The 22,500-nt window shown below is 41.4% G+C and overlaps 1 protein-coding gene and 1 long non-coding RNA gene across 11 annotated transcripts in view; one reads left to right on the forward strand and one right to left on the reverse strand.

Moving 5' to 3' along the window:
- The window catches only part of LOC126986386 (uncharacterized), a 2,818-nt gene extending 834 nt beyond the window's left edge, over positions 1 to 1,984 (forward strand). Inside the window, exons 1-2 of the long non-coding RNA XR_007739664.1 lie at positions 1 to 460; positions 562 to 1,984. The exon at positions 1 to 460 is cut by the window's left edge and continues 834 nt beyond it. This is a non-coding gene — a long non-coding RNA (uncharacterized LOC126986386). The remainder of the gene's footprint in view (positions 461 to 561) is intronic.
- The window catches only part of LOC126986366 (uncharacterized), a 26,838-nt gene continuing 4,383 nt past the window's right edge, over positions 46 to 22,500 (reverse strand). For 7 of the 10 annotated variants that reach the window (XM_050842431.1, XM_050842457.1, XM_050842437.1 and 4 more), the window contains exons 3-9: positions 21,139 to 21,333; positions 19,799 to 20,120; positions 17,780 to 17,899; positions 16,077 to 16,191; positions 15,033 to 15,164; positions 3,663 to 11,613; positions 46 to 3,447 (exon numbers count right to left, since the gene is read on the reverse strand). In XM_050842431.1, coding sequence (XP_050698388.1) covers positions 11,437 to 11,613; positions 15,033 to 15,164; positions 16,077 to 16,191; positions 17,780 to 17,899; positions 19,799 to 20,120; positions 21,139 to 21,325 — 1,053 coding nt within the window. In that variant the 5' untranslated portion in view covers positions 21,326 to 21,333 and the 3' untranslated portion in view covers positions 46 to 3,447; positions 3,663 to 11,436. Of the gene's footprint in view, positions 3,448 to 3,662; positions 11,614 to 15,032; positions 15,165 to 16,076; positions 16,192 to 17,779; positions 17,900 to 19,798; positions 20,121 to 21,138; positions 21,347 to 22,500 lie in introns of all 10 variants that reach the window. The other 3 variants (XM_050842482.1, XM_050842493.1, XM_050842504.1) reach the window with 3 other exon arrangements.

The raw sequence follows: 22,500 nt of genomic DNA on the forward strand, positions 1-22,500 counted from the left end.
CCTCACAAACAGTGCATTCCTTGGGCATGTAATGAAATGCGTGTCTCCACTTAGAACACGTATATTCAACTTCTCTGGCAACATTTACAGGTCTAGGAAAATAGCCTCATCGTAGTATAAAACATCGTGAAAGAATATCATCTGAAGACCAACCAGGCGGCAACACACAGCAGCGTACTAGTGTATAGGGAGGCCTCGGAAACACACCACCAACGGCCACTGAGACAACCACCACAGGGAGGCCACTTAGGACCACAGTCACGACATACAACAACCGACACACCAGCTTCCACACCACACCGAGGCTCCCAAATTAAACATGTTATTAAGGGCACAGGGTCATAACACACATTGCCATCCTAACACCCATATCAGGTTTGAGTCATTAGGGTCATAACACACACTGCCTGATGACAAGTTAGGGTCGGAAGGTCACACACTACCTGATGATACGTTAGGAGTCAGAGGGTCATAACACACACTGCCATCCTAACATCCATATCAGACCCCTAGAATACAAGTTAGGGTCATAACACACACTACCTGATGATACGTTAGGAGTCAGAGGGTCATAACACACACTGCCATCCTAACATCCATATCTGACTCCTGGAATACATGTTAGGGTCGGAGGGTCATAACACACACTGCCTGATGATAAGTTAGGGTCACAGGGTCATAACACACACCATCCGAACACCCCAAAATATATGTTAAGAGCAGCCAGTTAGGAGGTCAAAGGTCATAACTCAACTGCCACCCCATTCAGTTACCTTCCCTAGATATGCCATCCACTGGGTTCTAATATTTGTAAGTAGTTGTTTTCTTTCTTAATAATAAAAAATAAAGATGAAAAAATTGCATCTGCCACGCTTCCTGTCATTCTGTGTCTGTGTGTGTGTGTGTGTGTGTGTGTGTGTGTGTGTGTGTCTATGTTTTCAAAATATTTTCACTCTCTTCCTTCCATTTATATTTATTTTAAAGTAATTATTTTGTTCCTTAATTGTGTCCTCTGTAAAGCTGTCTTGTTCACTGATGCACATTTCTTGGTCCAGCGAACACACACACACACACACACACACACACACACACAGACAAGGAAGCTACAGGATGAGATTATATCCTACAAAATAAATATAAGTTATGCAGAAAGACTAGAAAAATACATCTGCTGACATTAGAGTTAAGAAGATGAGATTGTCACAGAGATTCAACAACTAATCATTGGAATACTTTACCAAACAAAAGAGGAAAGAAGAAAAAGAAAGTTAATAAGTCATCAATGGAATACTTTACCAAATGAAACAAGAAGAGGAAAAAGAGATTGTCACAGAGAGTTAACAAGTCATCAATGGAATACTTTACCAAATGAAACAAGAAGAAGAGGAAAAAGAGATTGTCATAAAGAGTTAACAAGTCATCAATGGAATACTTTACCAAATGAAACAAGAAGAAGAGGAAAAAGAGATTGTCATAAAGAGTTAACAAGTCATCAATGGAATACTTTACCAAATGAAACAAGAAGAAGAAGAGGAAAAAGAGATTGTCACAGAGTTAACAAGTCATCAATGGAATACTTTACCAAATGAAACAAGAAGAAGAAGAGGAAAAAGAGATTGTCACAGAGTTAACAAGTCATCAATGGAATACTTTACCAAATGAAACAAGAAGAAGAGGAAAAAGAGATTGTCACAGAGAGTTAACAAGTCATCAATGGAATACTTTACCAAATGAAACAAGAAGAGGAAAAAAGAGATTGTCACAGAGAGTTAACAAGTCATCAATGGGATACTTTACCAAATGAAACAAGAAGAGGAAAAAGAGATTGTCACAGAGAGTTAACAAGTCATCAATGGAATACTTTACCAAATGAAACAACAAGAAAAAGAGGAAAAAGAGATTGTCACAGAGAGTTAACAAGTCATCAATGGAATACTTTACCAAATGAAACAAGAAGAAGAGGAAAAAGAGATTGTCACAGAGAGTTAACAAGTCATCAATGGAATACTTTACCAAATGAAACAAGAAGATGAAGAGGAAAAAGAGATTGTCACAGAGAGTTAACAAGTCATCAATGGAATGCTTTACCAGATGAAACAAGAAGAAGAGGAAAAAGAGATTGTCATAGAGAGTTAACAAGTCATCAATGGAATACTTTACCAGATGAAACAAGAAGAAGAGGAAAAAGAGATTGTCATAGAGAGTTAACAAGTCATCAATGGAATACTTTACCAAATGAAACAAGAAGAGAAAAAAGAGATTGTCACAGAGAGTTAACAAGTCATCAATGGGATACTTTACCAAATGAAACAAGAAAGAAGAGGAAAAAGAAATTGTCACAGAGAGTTAACAAGTCATCAATGGAATACTTTACCAAATGAAACAAGAAGAAGAGGAAAAAGAGATTGTCAGAGTTAACAAGTCATCAATGGAATACTTTACCAAATGAAACAAGAATGAAAAAAAGAGAAAGAAAAAAGATTGACATGGACTTAACAACTGGAATGTTTTAATGAATGAAATCTTGTGGGCAAAAACAACACTGTCACAAAAGTTTTAGGAATTGTGTGATAAAATGTGGTGCAGTCTAACACATTGTGAACATGAATCAGTCCTGGAGAGATAAGAATTGATAAGAGCACACACACACACACACACAGAGAGAGAGAGAGAGAGATTCTGATTTCTCTCTCTCTCTCTCTCTCTCTCTCTCTCTCTCTCTCTCTCTCTCTCTCTCTCTCTCTCTCTCTCTCTCTCTCTCTCTCTCTCATCCTCCATCTACTGATCTGTCTTGTTACAAATGTCAATACACGACAGAAATTGCAACATGGAATGGATATTATGTTAAACCTTCACATTACCTCCAGTGGCCCTCCCTTCACATACAGAGCAACATCACGTCAACATATTATAAAATTCTTAAGCAAAACAAACGTGAACGACCCTCTACACACACACACACACACACACACACACACACACACACAGAGGTCAGCTGTGTGTTCCAGTGAGCGACACGGGCAGGACATGTTTTTATGGCACGAAATGAAGACAGTGACCGATTTCAGACACCTTATTTCTCTGTGGGGTCGTTAATCTAGTTAAAATGTGTTGTTGCTTCACATTTCAAGATCTGATCACCCTTTGTCAATACAGGTTTGGGGAGGGATGGAAGGGGAAGAGAAGGAGGGAAGGAGAGAAGAGGAGAGGAAAGAGTGGAGGGGGAAGAGGAGGAAATAGAAGGGAAGTGGAGGAGAAGGAGGGGAAAGGGGTAGAAGAGAAGGGAAGGGAGGGGAGATATTGGTTGCCTGGATGACTGTACAACCACGTGGGACTTCTCTGTGGCCACATTCATCCGTTTAAACACCTAATCATGTCTACTGGTTGCCTGGATGACTGTACAACCACATGGGACTCCTCTGCGGCCACTCTCATCCGTTTAAACACCTAATCATGTCTACTGGTTGCTTGGATGACTGTACAACCACATGGGATTTCTCTGCAACCACTCTCATCCACCTGAACAAATATAAACACCTTGATCAAGTCTAGTGGCTGCCCGGATGACTGTACAACCACGTGGGACTTCTCTGTAGCCACATTCATGATGACTGTACAACCACGTGGGACTTCTCTGTAGCCACATTCATCCGTTTAAACACCTAATCATGTCTACTGGCTGCCCAGATGACTGTACAACCACATGGGACTTCTCTGCAGCCACTCTCATTTGTTTAAACACCTAATCATGTCTACTGGGTGCCCGGATGACTGTACAACCACAAGGGATTTCTCTGCGACCACTCTCATCCGTTTAAACACCTAATCATGTCTAGTGGCTGCCCAGATGACTGTACAACCACATGGGACTTCTCTGTGACCACTCTCATCAACCTGAACAAATATAAACACCTTGATCAAGTCTAGTGGCTGCCCGGATGACTGTACAACCACGTGGGACTTCTCTGAAGCCACATTCATCCGTTTAAATATCTAACCATGTCTACTGGTTGCCTGGATGACTGCAAAACCACATGGGACTTCTCTGTGACCACTTACACCCACCTGAATACCAATAGGCTACCTGGATGACTGTACAAGCATCTATGACCATTCTGGGAGCCCAATGATCACATCTAATGGCTATCCAAGTCCAAATGACAGTACAGCCTTGATACAGCATTGGTAGACAGGACATCTCTATATGATGACCCAGCCTGACGTCCCTGCCCTCACACACACAAGATCCCTAAACCCCTAGGAACACCTTATTTACATGTAGCAGTTCAGTTTTATCACCTCAATTTGTGGGACTTAGGAAATATGGGGAAAAACATGCAGTACTTGAGTTTGGAGGGTCTCGGTAAGTTGCAACATGACTCGATTTGCATTTCAGCTATTTATTGTGCTTGTTAATTACCTGTATTCTTGTTCTTTGTGATAGGTTTCAATGGGCTTATAGCTTTATTATTAAGTTTACGTGAGGTTACGGTATATAAAATTGTGCTAATCTTTCCATTAAGCGCATGTTACTTAATCTGTGTACGGACTTATTAACTGTATTCTTGTTCTATTTACCAAACATAACTTTGTGCTAGGTATCAATGGGCATACAGCTTTGATAATAACAGTTTACGTGTGGTTACAGTATATATCATTGTGCTAATCTTCCCATTTTCTGTACGTCACTTAATCTGTGTACGGACTTATTAACTGTATTCTTGTTCTATTTACCAAACATAACTTTGTGCTAGGTATCAATGGGCATACAGCTTTGATAATAACAGTTTGTGCATTTACAGTATACGACATTGTGCTAATCTCCCCACTGATCATTTTGTCCCAGCTTTCAATGTGTACAGTCTAAATGAACAGTGTATGTGTGTTTACAGTACATATATAGTTGTACTCATTGTCCAGTCATCTCTTGCATTTAATCTGCCACACTGGGTAACTTTTTATATGTGTGTGTGTGTGTGTGTGTGTACTTTAACCCAATCCCACCAGCAATGCTTTGGACTATATATAATGATTAATAGACTGTAGCACACCTCTACCCTTTGTAAGTCCCTAGTTCTATCTGGTCTCACATATCCCTACTCTGTCCTGTTAGTCTGAGAAATAAGGACTCCCAGCACTGTCATACATGCCTCCCCATCTTATTAACTCCAGGAAATTGAGTTATTGCTGCTGGAACACTCACAACACACCATAACACAGAGAGAGAATCAGAATCACTTTACACATACTCTCAGCTATTAGGCACATTCAGTACACAGGTCATGGTTGGAAGGGGAAGAAAGGAGAGGGATAAGGCCTGTAGAAGGGCTCCTAAAATGTAGTGTAACATTCAATGCTATATAGAGTTTGATCTATAGTAATGTGGGTTACTGAATGGAGCAAAGTGTTGACGGACTCAGAAAAGCATGCAAGAGCTACTGGATTTGAGAGAGAAAGAGAGAGAGAGGGAGAGGGAGGAGAGAGAGAGAGAGAGAGAGAGAGAGAGAGAGAGCATCGTCCCTCACTGATTGATCAATTTTCTCTCTCTCTCTCTCTCTCTTCCCTTTTTTCTCTTTCTCTAATTTTTCCTCCATATACATTTCATTTCTCTCTCTCTCTCTCTCTCTCTCTCTCTCTCTCTCTCTCTCTCTCTCTCTCTCTCTCTCTCAGGTAAGGGGAAACTAAAGGAAAACATTGCGGTGATTGCTAACATAACGCAGCAAAAATATCACCTATAAATATATGTAAAGGAAAACATCTATCTAACAAACCTCGGCTGCACGAAAACAAGAATGATCAAAGTCCTACGCATCTGACAGACACTTTATATAATAGCAACAATCTTTTTCCCTTTATCTGCTACCTGTTATAATACACAAGGCTGCTGCAAGTGCCGACAGAACACCGAACGTATGTCTAGCCACACCAAAGGCAGTACGAAAAGGCGCGGACAGTGTAGGGGAATAAGGAGACTATATAGAGTGGCTGCCTTGGGTTCTGACAGAGGGAAAATAGCCCCTTATAGGAGTGTTTCTGTTATGCTGGTAGTACTTTACATTACATACATAGGATAGCAGTTATAGCTTCTTTTAATACATTTACAAAAGGTCATTCAAGCCTTCAAGAATCAGAGTTGTAAGTGCTGATTTCTGTTATGATGTTGGTACTTTACATAACATACATACAATAGAAGTTACGGTTTTTCTTAATACATTTACAAAGGGTCATTCAAGCCCTTACGAATCACACGGTTGCAAGTGCCAATTTCTGTTATGCTGGTAGTACTTTACATTACATACGTAGGATAGCAGTTACGGTTTTTCTTAATACACTTACAAAGGGTCATTCAAGCCCTTATGAATCACAGGGTTGCAAGTGCCAGTTCTATATATACGTGGGCTATCAGTCACAGCTTCTCTTGTAAATCTAATCCCACTAAATCTCACTAGAGCCTGTAACCTTCGATGATGTAAAACCTCCACACAACACGAGGATGTTTCATAGAGCCAATCTGTTGCTTGTCCAGTCTCTACCCTGGCACTTGTAACTTTATGATTCAATGAGGGCTTGTTTAGAGCGGAGCATCTCTTGATTTGAGTGTGTGTGCCAGAAGTTACATATTACACTAATACCTGAATGAATGGGGGAGTAATGTAATGACTATGAGTTACATATCTACAGAAAGCAAAGATGAAGTGGACACTTCTCGGTGAGGCTTATGTAAACATCCCACTACTGACTGGCTGCTGACCTACAAAGCTTGGTTTATGTACATTTTTGTCTGTTATCTTAGTCCCCTTCACAATTGCACTAGGAGTGTGGAAGGAGAATCACAACGAAGGATCGGGAAGTCACACAGATAGAGTTTGAAAGAGATATGCCTGGAGATGGTTATGAAGAAGATGATGGCAATACTTCATCACCAGCTGATAAGACAGACTGAGACTTCATCACCAGCTGATAAGACAGACTGAGGAACTATACAGAGTCTGAAGGGAGGCACAAAGATCAATATTACGAATTAAATGAAGGTAATGCTTAACAATTATCTGTTGGTATGACACTCGTTCGCTTTTTTGCTCCACAGTCGAGAAAGAACTTATTTATAATGTGAACAGGTACTTTTTAGAGGAGAGAGAGTTGATAGACTTCACATTTCCACCTTCAAGGGTAGGTCTGGTAGCACTGAGCCATGGGAATACCCCATGCAGACTCTGCCCAAAAGGATTTCACAGCTGAGTCTGACTATACAGTACCCTCTCGAGTTTCGCGCTTGTTTCATTCCGAAGGTATGGCGCTAAACTCGAGGATCACGAAACTCGAGGTATTGAAATACATGAAAAAGCGCTTATTGGTTCCGGTCCATGGAAAAAGATTATTATTTTTTTTTTTCAACTTGACTCCCTTGTTATCGCAATTTTTTTCGACTTTACTCTCGTCATCATCATCATCATCATTTCATCGATGCCTGCTCCTAGGAGCTCCCACCAGGGGATGGCCACGGCAGAAAAGCTTCCAACTTTCTCTATCCAGACACTCCGTCCTTGCATGCTCAAAGTTTCTCAAAGATCTTTCCCCCCTCTCCCTAACATACTCTTGCACCCTATCCCTCCATTTCACTGGAGGTCGTCCTCTAGCATTCCCTCCCTCTATCTCACTCACATACACCCTTCTGGTCATCTTACTCTCCTCCATTCGCTCCATGTGGCCAAACCACTTCAAAGTCTGTCGCTTCACTTCTTCCAGCACTCCACACTTCTTCCCTTCACCCCTGTGACACATTCCAAAATGCTCGTACACACTTTCATTATTCATTCCATCCATTCTACTCTAACCACAAGCACTCCTCAAATAACTCATTTCCACTGCCTGCACTCTAGACCTCTGACTTTCATTCCAGGCCCACGTTTCACTTGCATATGTGAGGGTTGGTACTATTATTGTATTTCTCAAATCCCTCTTTACCTCCATGCTCACACTTCTGCCATTCATGATTCGTCCCAAAGACCCTACCACCCTTCTTCCTTGCAATGCCCTTTCTCTTATATCTCCCTCCACACCACCATGCTTACACATAACTGATCCAAGGTACTTAAAACTCATTGTGCTCCTCCATTTCTTCACATATCGTGATGGTAAGAATTTAGGACTAAACGCAAAACTCAAGGATCGCGAAACTCGAGAGGGTACTGTACTACTACTCCTACTCCTGCTGGTGCTGCTACTACTACCACTACTACTATTACTACTACTTTGAAGCTTAAATTTATTCTTTGGTCAAACTTCTGAAGGTCAATTTTAACAGGAAACTTTAGAGCCTTCAAAATGTTTATCTTATCACACTGGAAAATATGTGTAAATATATGAATTTGGTACATTTAAAATAGATCACTTTTTTCTTCTTCAAGGTTTCCCATATAAACAGGTTAGAAGAAAACACACAGCTGTAGTATTAAAAAAATCTAGAGGCTTCAAAATACATCTTAATAATTTGGAGTATTATAGCTCTATAAATGAGGACTTGGTACACTGAAATATAGCATCAAGGGTGAACTGTCCTCAATGCTGCCTGTTATCTTGGGCTAAATTATTATGCTGATGGAGAATATTATATAGCCTTGGAAGGGGTTAAATTTCACAGGGTCATTATCTTCAGGGGGTAAATTCATCCACAATGGAGAATATTAAAGTCTGTGACATGGGTTAACTTTTTCATGGATAACAGTATGTGCTTTTTTGATGGGGTGAAGTTATCCCTCAATGGAGAATATCGCAGCCTTGGTGAGGGAGTTCAACCTTTCTATAGATAATAATTCTCTATCCCTGTCTTCCTCCAGTGAGCACGTTATACCCATGGGTGGGAGGCAACTGTTTCAACGAGACTGACTTTTACATGAGTTGGCTATAGGCAATGTTAATTTACATACAAGCAATAATAATAATAATAACTCTGGTGTAGGAGTCGGAGGTTTAAAAATTCCTGGAGTATGAGCTAACGTCAGTATTTTCTTTCTCCAACTCCATAACACTATCCATTTCCTTGACCTTAAAGTGGAATGGAAATTATGATAACAGTGAGGCAGCTCCGATTGTGCAAAGGTACTCTAATAAAGGTGTAAGGTAAAGTAAAAGTACAAGACCCATGAACAGCGTGTTAACAGTCAGAAAACTTTGTCATATTAAGCTTAATAAAATAATGCATTAATAAAAATGTGTGAGGTTGCTACTGATCTACATGGTTGGCCAAGCCTTGCTATACATACACCCTCTAATCCATATATGATTCAGCTGCATCCAAAGATTGATATATGTACGCACAAATGTATGTATGCAATACTCCATTACATGTATGAGAATGCCACCACCACCACCACCACCTAACTCTCTCACCCTATGCGTGTATCCTGCACAGAATGAAGCGTTCAAGCTGCATAGTTGTTCTTTTGATATGTTCTCTTCAATTTGGTCCATTACACACCCTTAATCATACAGCCTCCATCACCAATGCCATGGCTATTAGAAGCATGGCAAGGCTGTCTCCTTAAGACATGACAGCTTGCCAATATCATGAACATTTCTGTACGCAGCAGGCTACTAAACAGACTCGCAGAGAATATGAACCATTTGATGCACCACTAAAATGTCCAAGTTGCTCAATCACAGTCACCAAAGGCAAAAAATAGTTTAAGAAAATACTTCTGTGAAAAAAATATAATTCTTAGATAGGAGCAGTTTTGTTCTTCTCTGATGATACAAGGTTAATTCTCATGAGCAGAAGGCAGAAAAGAGCCTGCTGGGGCTAACACAAGATGAGAACACACACACACACACACACACACACAAACTTGGGTAATGGTGGCAAAGGATGAAATGAAAACTTTTTGGGGTGAAATCTTGAAGTACAGGATGAGCACCAAGTGGCAATAATGAGTGGAAGGGGCTGACTGGCTGGCATGGAGAGGTCAGGTCAGGTCAGGTCACCATACACGGTTTAATAATAGATGTTTGTCTACTACCAGATAACCCGCCAACCAGCCAGTCAGTATTAAGTCTCCTCTACCTTCCCACTCCTATATATATGTACATAAGCTTAATTTGCCTCCATAATAGACTTTAGCTTATCTTAGTTTTATATTATTTGGTTCCATTGTGTAGTTTAGTTTCCTGTCCATTCTTCTACGCCTATAATGGACTTCCTTATACCTTAAAAGACCTATTTCTTCCTTTAGCTTGTCTTGTTTTCATATCATTTGGTTAGTTTAGTTTCCTGTCCATTCTTCTACGCCTTAAAAGACTTATTTCTTCCTTTAGCTTCTCTTGTATTCATGTTATTTGGTTCCACTGTGTAGTTTAGTTTGCTGTCCCTTCTTCTATGCCTATAATGGACCTTCCTTATACCTTAAAAGACCTATTTCTTCCTTTAGTTTGTCTCGTTTTCATATCATTTGGTTAGTTCAGTTTGCTGCCCCTTCTGCTATGACAACAATGACCTTCCTTATACCTTAACCCGTACAGTGTTTAGTATATATATGTATGTACCTCTTAGGGAAGTGTTTAGTACGTATATAAACTCATGCTCTTTTGAGGGCTTATACGCCCTGTATTTTTGTTTGTGTCTGTAACATTGTTCATTGACAGTAAAGAGGAATAATTTGACGAAAGGACAAGTATAATGACTAGACCATTCCCAGTCTGTTACAATATTGACGAAGGTATGAGGACACTGAATAGACCATTTCCTTTGGGTAACTTTACAATTCTTTACATCCAGTCCGTAACGATATTGACAAGGGGACAAGTATAATGACTAGACCATTCACTGTCTGTTACAATATTGACGAAGGTATGAGGACACTGAATAGACCATTTCCAGGCACATTTCCTTTGGCTAACTTTACAATTCTTTACGTCCAGTCCGTAACGATATTGACGAGGGGACAAGTATAATGACTAGACCATTCCCAGTCTGTTACAATATTGACGAAGGTATGAGGACACTGACTAGACCATTTCCAGGCACATTTCCTTTGGCTAACTTTACAATTCTTTACGTCCAGTCCGTAACGATATTGACGAGGGGACAAGTATAATGACTAGACCATTCCCAGTCGGCTACGACATTCTGACTAGACCATTTCCAGTTTGTTATGAGACTGATGAAGGGACACAGAGGCAGACTAGACCATTTCCCATCACATGTCCTCAGCCCGTTTCTCCCATTTCCACACTAACACCCCATCAATTACAGCAGATGAAGGGATACAGAGAGACGGACCACACCATTCCCATCTTCACCAAACGCATATCCACTCCCTTCCCAAGCAATCCCATAATCCCGTAACCACATTTCCCGCAGGAGTTTCAACGCCACGCCTATACCCAGTCCCCCATAGCATTGGCAACGGCACGAAGGGACAGGGAGGGAGTGGCCAGACCTCATGGCTTGGTGGGGCACCGACAGGGACAGATGCGGGAGAGAAATGAGGAAAAAACACGGCCCATCTGTACGTACCATGGGCCACCCCGGCGGTAGGGTCTGCTCTCGGAGGGGGAGGCGAGGCTGTGGCTGGCGTCCGTGCTGGATGGGATGTGTCCGGATGCTGCAGTGTCCTCCTATGGGATAATGGAGTGATTAGTGTTATGGTTGAATTTCTGGTTGTGGCCTCATCCTCCTCCTCTTCCTCCTGTTATTTATTTATTTTTTTTTTTACAACAAAGGAGGCAGCTCAAGGGCACACAAAAAAAGGAAACAATAAAAAAAAAAAAAAAAAAAAAAAAAGCCCGCTACACGCTGCTCCTTAAAAAGAATCAAAAGAGGTGGCCGAAAGAGAGGTCAATTTCGGGATTTGTTAGATGAAATGGTGATGTAGAAATATAGCCATGTTCCTCTACCTCCTTTTTTTTTTTTCTATATTCATTCTTTCATGCATCTCATTCATTTCTAATATTCTCTCTTCCCTTCTCCCTCTCTCTTCCTTTCCTCCTTATGTGTATATATATATATATATATATATATATATATATATATATATATATGAGTGGGGAGGTAGAGGAGACTTGTAATACTGACTGGCTGGTTGGCGGGTTATCTGGTAGCAGTGACAGATAACCAGACAAACATTTATTCTTAAACCGTGCATGGTGGCCTGATCTGACCTAACCTATTTTTTTTTTTTTTTTTTTTTTTTGTCCTCCTCTTCCTATGCCAATTCTTCCTCCTCATCTTTTTTCCGTTACTCTTAATCCTAATCCAATGTTGTGAACCCTTCTCACACACACACACACACACACACACACACACACACACACACACGAGGGTCTAACACTATATCTCTTTAATCCCTCCCAGCACAGGAAACTCTACCATCCTGTCTCCAATTAAGCTAAGTGTAAATTGATTCCTCCTCCTCCTCCTCCTCCTACTACTACTATCACTACTACTACTACTACTACTACTACTACTACTACTACTACTACTACTACTACTACTACTACTACTGTCTTCGCTATTATCATTTCTACTTTTCTTCTTCTTCCTCCTCCTCCTCCCTATATGGTGGTAAAACTGCTCATTCCTTTCCTCCTCCTCCTCTTCCTCTCTTTTTCTCTCCTACTCTTTCTCCTCTATTGAACTATTCTTTTCCTCCTCTTCCTCTTCCTTTCTGCTATTATTATTATTGTTATTATTATTATTATTATTCCTTCATCTTACTCTAATATATTTTTCTTTGTTTCCTTTCTTTTTTTTCTGTCTACCTCCTATACTTCTCTTCTTTCACCTGATCGTCTCCTCCTCCTTTCTCTTTCTTTTTCATTCCTCCTCCTCCTCCTCCTGTCTGGCTGTCACCTATGGACATGCTATATATGGTGGTCTGAAGGCAACACGGAACATGTATCGACTCTGTGCCAAAGGTCAAGGTCATGCTCTCTGTCTGTATGTATGCCTCTCTCTCTCTCTCTCTCTCTCTCTCTCTCTCTCTCTCTCTCTCTCTCTCTCTCTCTCTCTCTCTCTCTCTCTCTCTCTCTCTCTCTCTCTCTCTCACATACACACACCATAAATTACCATCATCTTCATTATAATTTCCACCTCCTCTTCTTTCCCCTCCTTCCTCCTCCAAATCTCTTCCTCCTCCTCCTCCTCCTCTTCCTCCTCCTCCTCTCCTCCTCCACCACTACCACCACCTACTCCGTTTCCATGGCAACATAGGGAGGGAGGGAGGGAGGGAGAGAGAGATGAGTAGAGAGAGGGAGAATGAAAGGGAGGAATGGAGGGAGGGAGGGAGAGAGGGAGGGAGGAAAGGATGGAGATACATGGGAAGGGAGAGGGAGAGAAGAAAGAATGGAAGGGAGAGAAAAGAGGAAGGAAGGGAGGGAGGGGGAATGCAAGATGGGAGGAAGAAGGGAGGAAAGGAAAGGAAACGAGGGAGGGAATGCAGACAGGGAGAGGAAGAGGGAGGGAGAGAGAGAGGAAAGTTAGAAAGGTCAAAGTGATGTCTGGTTATCACAACGTGTGTGTGTGTGTGTGTGTGTGTGTGTGTAAGAGAGAGAGAGAGATTGTTCATTATTATGCACTCTTTCCCCTCCATTCATACATAATTATATTCTCTCTCTCTCTCTCTCTCTCTCTCTCTCTCTCTCTCTCTCTCTCTCTCTCTCTCTCTCTCTCTCTCTCATACACACACACACAACAGGGTGAATGTACACATAATTGAAATTCAGGGGGACGGACGGGAGGGAGGGAGGGAGGGCCGGCAGGGGGGAGATACAGAGGAAGGGAGGGAGGGAGGGAGGGAAGGAAGGGTGGAGATACAGAGGAAGGGAGAGGGAAGGGAGGGAGGGAGAGGTAAAAGTGAAAAGATGGTTCTGGTAGTAAAAATAGAGGGATAGAAGTAGCATCAAAGGGGTTAGAGGACAGAAATGGCATCACCGGGCTTAAACTCAATAGATTCAGACTCTATAAACACACTAACAAGAATAGGTCCCCCTCTCTCCCTCTCCTAACTTCATCACCCTCACTCTCCTCCTCAACCAATGGGGATGACAAGACAGTCCAACCCATCTTAGCCAGGAAGGACAACCAGGGAAAGACAATCATATATATATATATATATATATATATATATATATATATATATATATATATATATATATATATATATATATATATATATATATATATATATATATATATATATATATATATATATATATATATATATATATATATATATATATATATATATATATATATATATATATATATATATATATATATATATATATATATATATATATATATATATATATATATATATATATATATATATATATATATATATATATATATATATATATATATATATATATATATATATATATATATATATATATATATATATATATATATATATATATATATATATATATATATATATATATATATATATATATATATATATACGACCATGATAGGATATCATCATAGAGCTATTCAGTAAAGCCAACAGGCAGCAGGCATTCATGAGCAGGCCTTGGGTGGGTGTCAAAGGCAGGACAATAGGCACTTGTAAACAGGTCTCTGGGGTGTCATTTTCAGGCACCGTCAGGCAAGTGAAGTCGAAATTTAGCTAAGATTTTGGCGGGCGGAGGAGGGGCAGTGCATAGGCATCAGGCAAAAGCTAATGATGATGACAATAATAATAATAATAATAATAATAATAATAATAATAATAATTTGGGTTTGTCATGCAAGAGAGAGAGAGAGAGAGAGAGAGAGAGAGAGAGAGAGAGAGAGAATAATTATCAAAAGTTAAAATCCATACTGATAATAAATAAATAAAAAAACTGAAATCAATGTGACAAACAAACCAACTCATAAATGCATTAATTAAAAGATCCAAAATGCCAATCCATGCCTGTCCTTAAAACTAATAATAGGTCATACCAATAAGAGTTTAATAATTATGTAAATAAAAACTAATGGTCAATGCAGCAGTAATGTGAGTAGGTCCATGCACTGTCCGACTCCATACCTTGCCCGCCATGAGGTTATTGTTATTGTTCTGTACGTGACACATGCTGTCGTACGCCTCGGCCTTGGCGTGAATCAAGATCTCATTCACGAAGCCTCGCACCACCTCCATCAGACGCTCGTCCGCCGAAACCTGTGGGGAAGGGCAGTGGTGGTGGTGGTGGTGGTGATGGTACAGTAGGGTCCCAACACTGACTGATCCGTTTTGCTGTGTACAATAGCTCCATAAGATTAGCACAGAGGTCGCCCACCTAGTGCCTATGTAGATCAGTGGACCCAAATGATGCTTGATTCAGAGTAGTGCAAGCAGCAAAATAGTCGCCCAAAATGATGAATTAACCCGGTAGCAGTGACGGGCCAATTATGTGGCTTTACCATGTAGCAGCGACGGGCCAAATTTGTGCCATGATATAAACCCCCCAAAATAGATGAAACATAATCTGATCACAAATTCTTTGCTATATATTATGAAATGGTTTGAGTGAGGAATGATTTTTTCTCATTTTTCTCACTTAGAGGGACCATTAAGAAACACGATCCCTGCTGCTACCGGGTTAAGATGAGCAGGTCCCAAAAATGGTGAAGCAAAATGATGAACCAAGATGATGAACTAGGGTGAATAGCTCTCAAAAATGATGAAGTGAATGATGAGCAACAAGAAAGTGATGAAGGAAATGATGAGCAACAAGAAAATGATGTAGCAAATACTGAGCAACAAAATATTCAACCAAAATGATGAACTAGAGCAAGCAGGTCTCAAAATATAATAAAAGTCATGGGCCAACATAAGTGAAATCAAATTAATGAGAAGCAGAGATCCAAGAGAGGAGTGGTATATGTCATGGCAAAAAATACACACACATACACACACCTCAGGATGAAAGAGTGGCTGGTACTAGTTCACCCATGTATTAGGAAGTGGGACAGCATAAGTTAAGTTACATGAAAACTGATGTGATGGGAATACTTACGACTCAAAGGACAATGATGGACCACACACACACATACAAACACACACACACACACACACACACACACAAAGTACCTTTCTGCTGAGGGCGGCCTGTTCCTTTGCCCGCTGAAGCACCTCCTTGACCAGTCTGCCCGCCACCTCCCTCAGCCCCTCCTGGCCCTCACACTCCTCAACACCATCCTGGGCACTGTGAGGGGAGGAAGTGGTGTGTCAGTCATTACTAGAACTATAACGAAAGGGAGCCACTAATCGCTTATTGAAAAATGAGCAACACACATCATGGGTTACTCTGGTTAGTCTGTAAGAAGAATGCAAGAGATTTTATGCCATATACAACATAAAAGAGGATTCACAATTATAAAAGGCTGTTGTTGTAAAATATTGCCATTCCGTTAACTGCGAAAATGTGAAAGGAAATGGAAAATAAATAAGGAAGTGAAGTTTCCACAATCAAATCAGTCAATAAACAAATAGGAAGAGTGTGTGTGTGTGTGTGTGTGTGTGTGTGTGTGTGTAGTAGTATGCACAGAAAGCTACAGATCATGCACACACACACACACACACACACACACAAGGCACTGATGTCCACACTTTGCAGACAAGACCGCCACACTGTTATTTGGTCTTTGGAGGTGGACACACAGTAAGCAATGCAGGTATTTGTATATAGTCATCGCTGTGTCCCAAGTAGTACAAGGGCAAACTCTTACAAACCTATCCAAACTTAATTTTTTACATGGGCCACTGAAACAGGCTGCCAGAACACACCATGGACCACTGAAACAGGCTGACAGAACACACCATGGACCACTGAAACAGGCTGCCAGAACACACCATGGACCACTGAAACAGGCTGCCAGAACACACCATGGACCACTGAAACAGGCTGCCAGAACACACCATGGACCACTGAAACAGGCTGCCAGAACACACCATGAACCACTGAAACAGGCTGCCAGAACACACCATGGACCACTGAAACAGGCTGACAGAACACACCATGGACCACTGAAACAGGCTGACAGAACACACCATGGACCACTGAAACAAGCTGCCAGAACACACCATGGACCACTGAAACAGGCTGCCAGAACACACCATGGACCACTGAAACAGGCTGACAGAACACACCATGGACCACTGAAACAGGCTGCCAGAACACACCATGGACCACTGAAACAGGCTGACAGAACACACCATGGACCACTGAAACAGGCTGACAGAACACACCATGGACCACTGAAACAGGCTGACAGAATAAGTGCAGCACCCTTGAAACACAAATCAGTAAAGAAACACTGTCAGAACACAACATTAAAACACAGATCACTGAAACACAAGCCAATGAAACACTGTAAGCAACACAACATAGGCCACTGAAACACACACCACTGAAACACTCCTGAAACAGACAGACCAGTGAAATAGACCACCCAGTGAAACACGGTGCATCAACAAGCACCATTGAAACATACCCCTGAAACAGACCAATGAAAGAAATTATCAGAGTGCACACCATGACAATCAAACCACTGAAACAGCTCACCCACTGAAACAGGCTACAACAACAAGCACCAGTGAAACAGACCCCTGAAACACAGACCACTGAAACACTGCAAAATCAAGCACCAGTGAAACAGTCCCCTGAAACACAACCACTGAAACAGCCCACCCCTTAAAACAGGCTGCAACAACACAGACCCCTGAAACACACCATTGAAACAGGCTGCCACAACAATGACCACTGAAACATGGACCACTGAAACGCTCTTTACCTCACACTGTGTTCGTGGTGCCTGGGAACGAGTCGCGTACTGAGAAAGGTTGCAATGGAGGTTGACATATCCTGAGGTGGGCCGATAGTGCTAGTCATCATGCCTACATGTGAGGATGGCCTGGGGACAGTGACAGGACACTTGTAGGGCACAGACGCCACTCCACAATAACAGTTAATAAAAGGCAATTGATAAGGAGATATATAGATTGCTTGTAAGATATAAGTCAGTATAGCTAGATGCTTCCACACCACACATCAACTTTTTCTAAAGGCCAAAAAGAAGGTCAACTGGGTTCTCATGAATGTTTTTAAAGGTTCATGGTATAGGAGATGGTCAAACTACCACCAGGGTCATGCAACTATCCCTGGAAATGCCCACAACTCCCACAGAAGCCTTGCCAAAAATGAGGAAATGTTTTATAATACGACCAATAGACGCACTGTACCAATAACAGTTCATAAGAGTAAAACAGATGAGGATAAGCGAGACGAATGAGCAAGGATGACGGAACGATCGCAGGGTATAAACGCTACGTGACAATAACAGATAATAAACTCCGGACGTCAATGCACATTAATCAGAGTGGAAAAAATAATAAATGAGATAAACAAACAAATAAATTGGTTGGTCAGAACACACACAAAAAAACTCATGGCTAACCACCGTGTGATGATAATAACTGCAATGGTGGTGATGATGATGGTAGTGATGGTGGTAAAGGTGGTGGTGGTGATAGTATTGAAAAGTCCACACATCGATCTTATAGTGAAATAATGATCAAAGTTATTTATAGTTAATGCCGTAAAGTGCTCAAAGGTTAAGGAGGGAGGTGATACTTCGAGCATAAAGTCAGGCCATTCATTGAAGGGAAAAAGCCATTAATTATAGGTAAGAGGTCACATGTTTAAAGGGGATCATCAAGCCATATGCAGTCATGTATGAGGAGGAGGAGGAGGAGGGAAATAAATAAACAGTAATGACAGGAAAAAAAAGATAAACACACACACACACACACACAGAGCAGGAGAGGGAGGATGAGGAGGAGAAAGAAGGAAATAAATCAACAGCAATGACAGGAAAAAATAAACACACACACACACACACACACACACACACACAGAGAAAGAGGAGGAGGAAGAAGGAAATAAATAAACAGTAATGACAGGAAAAAAAGATAAACACACACACACACACACACACACAGAGCAGGAGAGGGAGGATGAGGAGGAGAAAGAAGGAAATAAATCAACAGCAATGACAAGAAAACACACACACACACACACACAGGAGGAGGAGGAGGAGGAGGAGGGGTTTCTCATGACTATTTTCACATTCATGGTGCAGAAGCCTAGTCAAACTATTACCAGCTCATAAAACTGCCTATAGAAATACCCAACAACAACCCCAACAAAAGCCTTAATCATGTGTGGGTCTGTAAGCCCCGAAATGCTTGAGAATTGTGGGCCCCGGGTTTATGTCTTGCCACAGGTAACTGATAATTTTCATCTATGGTACCTATTGCCAAGTGGTCTAAGTTAACCCTAATGCTATCCAGACTACCACCAAACAATGCCAACTTCTGTGACCTCTGCCAATGGAAGAACCGAGGGTAGGAGGCAACACAGACCAAGCAAGAATATGTATTGACACCTTCATAAGCAAACTGCTTGTCATTTTATTTTCCATTTTTCAAGAAATCAAAGAAACAAAATTCTCATACAACTTATGTTTAGGTCACTGTAGATAGAATTAATGTTTGCCAGTGCCACTGAAAAATGGCCCAGGGATGACCACCAAGCCCTCTTAACATAGCTACCAGAACAGGATCCAAGCAATACATAGTCAATGCTGATCCTTATGTTTTACAGCAAGGGAGGCAGCTCAAGGGCAACAAACAAACACAAAAACAACAAAAAAGTCCACTAGGTGCTGCTCCAACAAAAGAGAACAGAATAAGGAGACCAGAAGTCAAATTTCAGGAAGATCAAACATACAAAACACACCCATTTCCCTTACCTTCTAGAGAGATTAAGTGGCAAAGTGAGCCCAGTGGCACTCGCTCCACCACTGAAACATCCACTTAGCAGGGGCACCCTCTCACTGGCTTCTTCCTCCGCGTGATTGCACTCCACGCTGGTCATGATACTAGCACCCCGTTCAGAGGACAAGAGTGGAGTGTTCTCATTCCCCTCCTCCTCCTCCTCCTCTTCACGGAATGATGGTCGTGGGTGTGGTGGTGATGGGTCATGGTTCTGGTGGTGGTGAGGGGTGGGTTCATGCACCACCACCTCCACTTCAGGCTGTTCCCAGAGTGGTGAGTCAATAGCCAACACCGGATCTGTGGTGTTGAGGAGTGCAAGTGTGTGGTGATAGGTGGTGTGGTGGTGATGGTAATGATGAATAAAAGTGGTGGTGGTGGTGATGGTGGTAGTCAGTCAGTCTCTCTCTCTCTCTCTCTCTCTCTCTGGCTATCTATCTTGGAACTCATTAACAATGGTAATGGTGGTAGTTATCCTCTCTCTCTCTCTCTCTCTCTCTCTCTCTCTCTCTCTCTCTCTCTCTCTCTCTCTCTCTCTCTCTCACTCTGGCTATCTATCTTGGAAATCATTAATAATGGTAATGGTGGTAGTTCCCCCCCTCCCCCCCCTCTCTCTCTCTCTCTGGCTATCTATCTTGGAAATGATTAATAATGGTAATGGTGGTAGTTCCCCAACCCTCCCCCCTCTGGTTATCTATCTTGGAAATGATTAATAATGGTATTGGGGGTATTTCCCCCCCCTCCCCCCTCTGGCTATCTATCTTGGAAATTATTAATAATGGTAATGGTGGTAGTTCCCCAACCCTCCCCCCTCTCTCTGGCTATCTATCTTGGAAATGATTAATAATGGTAATGGTGGTAGTTATCAACCCTCCCTCTCTCTCTCTCTCTCTCTTGGAAATGATTAATAATGGTAATGGTGGTAGTTATCCCCCTCACTCTCTCACTCTGGATTTCTATCTTGGAAATGATTAATAATGGTAATGGTGGTAGTTATCCCCCCCCTCACTCTCTCTCTCTCTTGGAAATTATTAATAATGGTAATGGTGGTAGTCCCCCTCTCTCTCTCTTTTGGAAATGATTAATAATGGTAATGGTGGTAGTTCCCCCCCTTTCTCTCTCTCTCTCTCTTGGAAATGATTAATAATGTTAATGGTGGTAGTTCCCCCCCCCTCCCCCTCTCTCTCTCTCTCTATTTTGGAAATGATTAATAATGGTAATGGTGGTAGTCCCCCCCCCCTCTCTCTCTCTCCACCTAGTCTGGACCATAGGCTCTGTGTGTTCTGGATATCTATATAAATCTATGTAACTCCCATACCATGGTCTAAGGGGTCCTCATCTTCAGTGGGTGTGGAGGCACTGAAGCTCAGAGTGGGCAGTATGTGGCCATGTGGAGGGCGGCCTCGGGAGGGGGGGATGCGACCTGACCCTGAGCTTGGTCCTGCTCCTCCTACCCCTCTCCTGCCTCCTTCCCCTTCTCGGTGTCCGTTGACCACAGTTGACATGTCACCTCCTGGAAGTCAAGTCTGGTCAGAGATGACAATAAGTGAAGGAGCAAATGTGGCTACTTGTCAAATAAGAGGAACAAAAATATAAAGAAGAACCAAAAGACTGAGGAGGAGGAGGAGGAAGAGGAGGTGGAGGAAAAAGGAAATATATCAATGGTAATGAGGAAAAAATAAACACACACACACACACACACACTTTATCCACTATGAAATCCAGCTTGTTCTCTTGGCTGGTTTGAGTCTAGTGTTGCATTTAGATAAAAAATAGAAATACCTGTGTGTGTGTGTGTGTGTGCATGCATTTATTTTTCCTCAGAGAGAGAGAGAGAGAGAGAGAGAGAGAGAGAGAGAGAGAGAGAGAGAGAGAGAGAGAGAGAGAGAGAGAGAGAGAGAGAGAGAGAGAGAGAGAGAGAGAAGAGAGAGAGAAAATAAGAATAAGAAGAAACAATAATAAAAATAGAAAATAAGTAGAAGAAGAATAATAATAATAATAATAATAATAATAATAATAATAATAATAATAATAATAATAATAATAATAATAAAATAATAATAATAAACAATAATACAAGAAGAAAAAGAATCATAGTAGTATTAGAAACAGCAGTAGCTAATAATAATAATAAAATATAATAATTAACAATAATAGTAATAATAATAACAATAATAATAACAAGATCAACCTCCTAAACCAGTTCAATGGGTAAGCCTTGTCAACATTCACAGGTGCCTCCCTCAGTGCCTTGCAACAACCATCTGGCAGCCGCTCACCTCCCCTGCACCTGTTATGGATCAATACTTCCCTCCAGCCCGTCCATCCCTCCCATTCCCGGCAGTTCATTCCTTCCTTCCTTCCTCCCTCCCAGCCCTCAGCAAGCCTTCTCACACTGCTGCTGTCCTCTCCCTCCCTTTTAGCCAGCTAGCCTTACACTGGTCTTGTTCTTTAGTGCTTTCCCATCTTCCCCCTCATTCTCTTCTCCTCCACCCTGCTTTCCTCTTTAAGGCTGTGTGTGTGTGTGTGTGTGTGTGTGTGTCATTATTATTAAGTATCATCACAATTACTCAAACTAACACCAGTATATTTTTTTTATAGTAGTAGTAGTAGTACACCTACACCAGGCTATGTCTGGCCCCTACACCAGGCTGCACCTATACCAAGCTATATGTTACCC

This window comes from Eriocheir sinensis, chromosome 5, assembly GCF_024679095.1.
Source record: "Eriocheir sinensis breed Jianghai 21 chromosome 5, ASM2467909v1, whole genome shotgun sequence".
NCBI lineage: Eukaryota > Metazoa > Arthropoda > Malacostraca > Decapoda > Varunidae > Eriocheir > Eriocheir sinensis.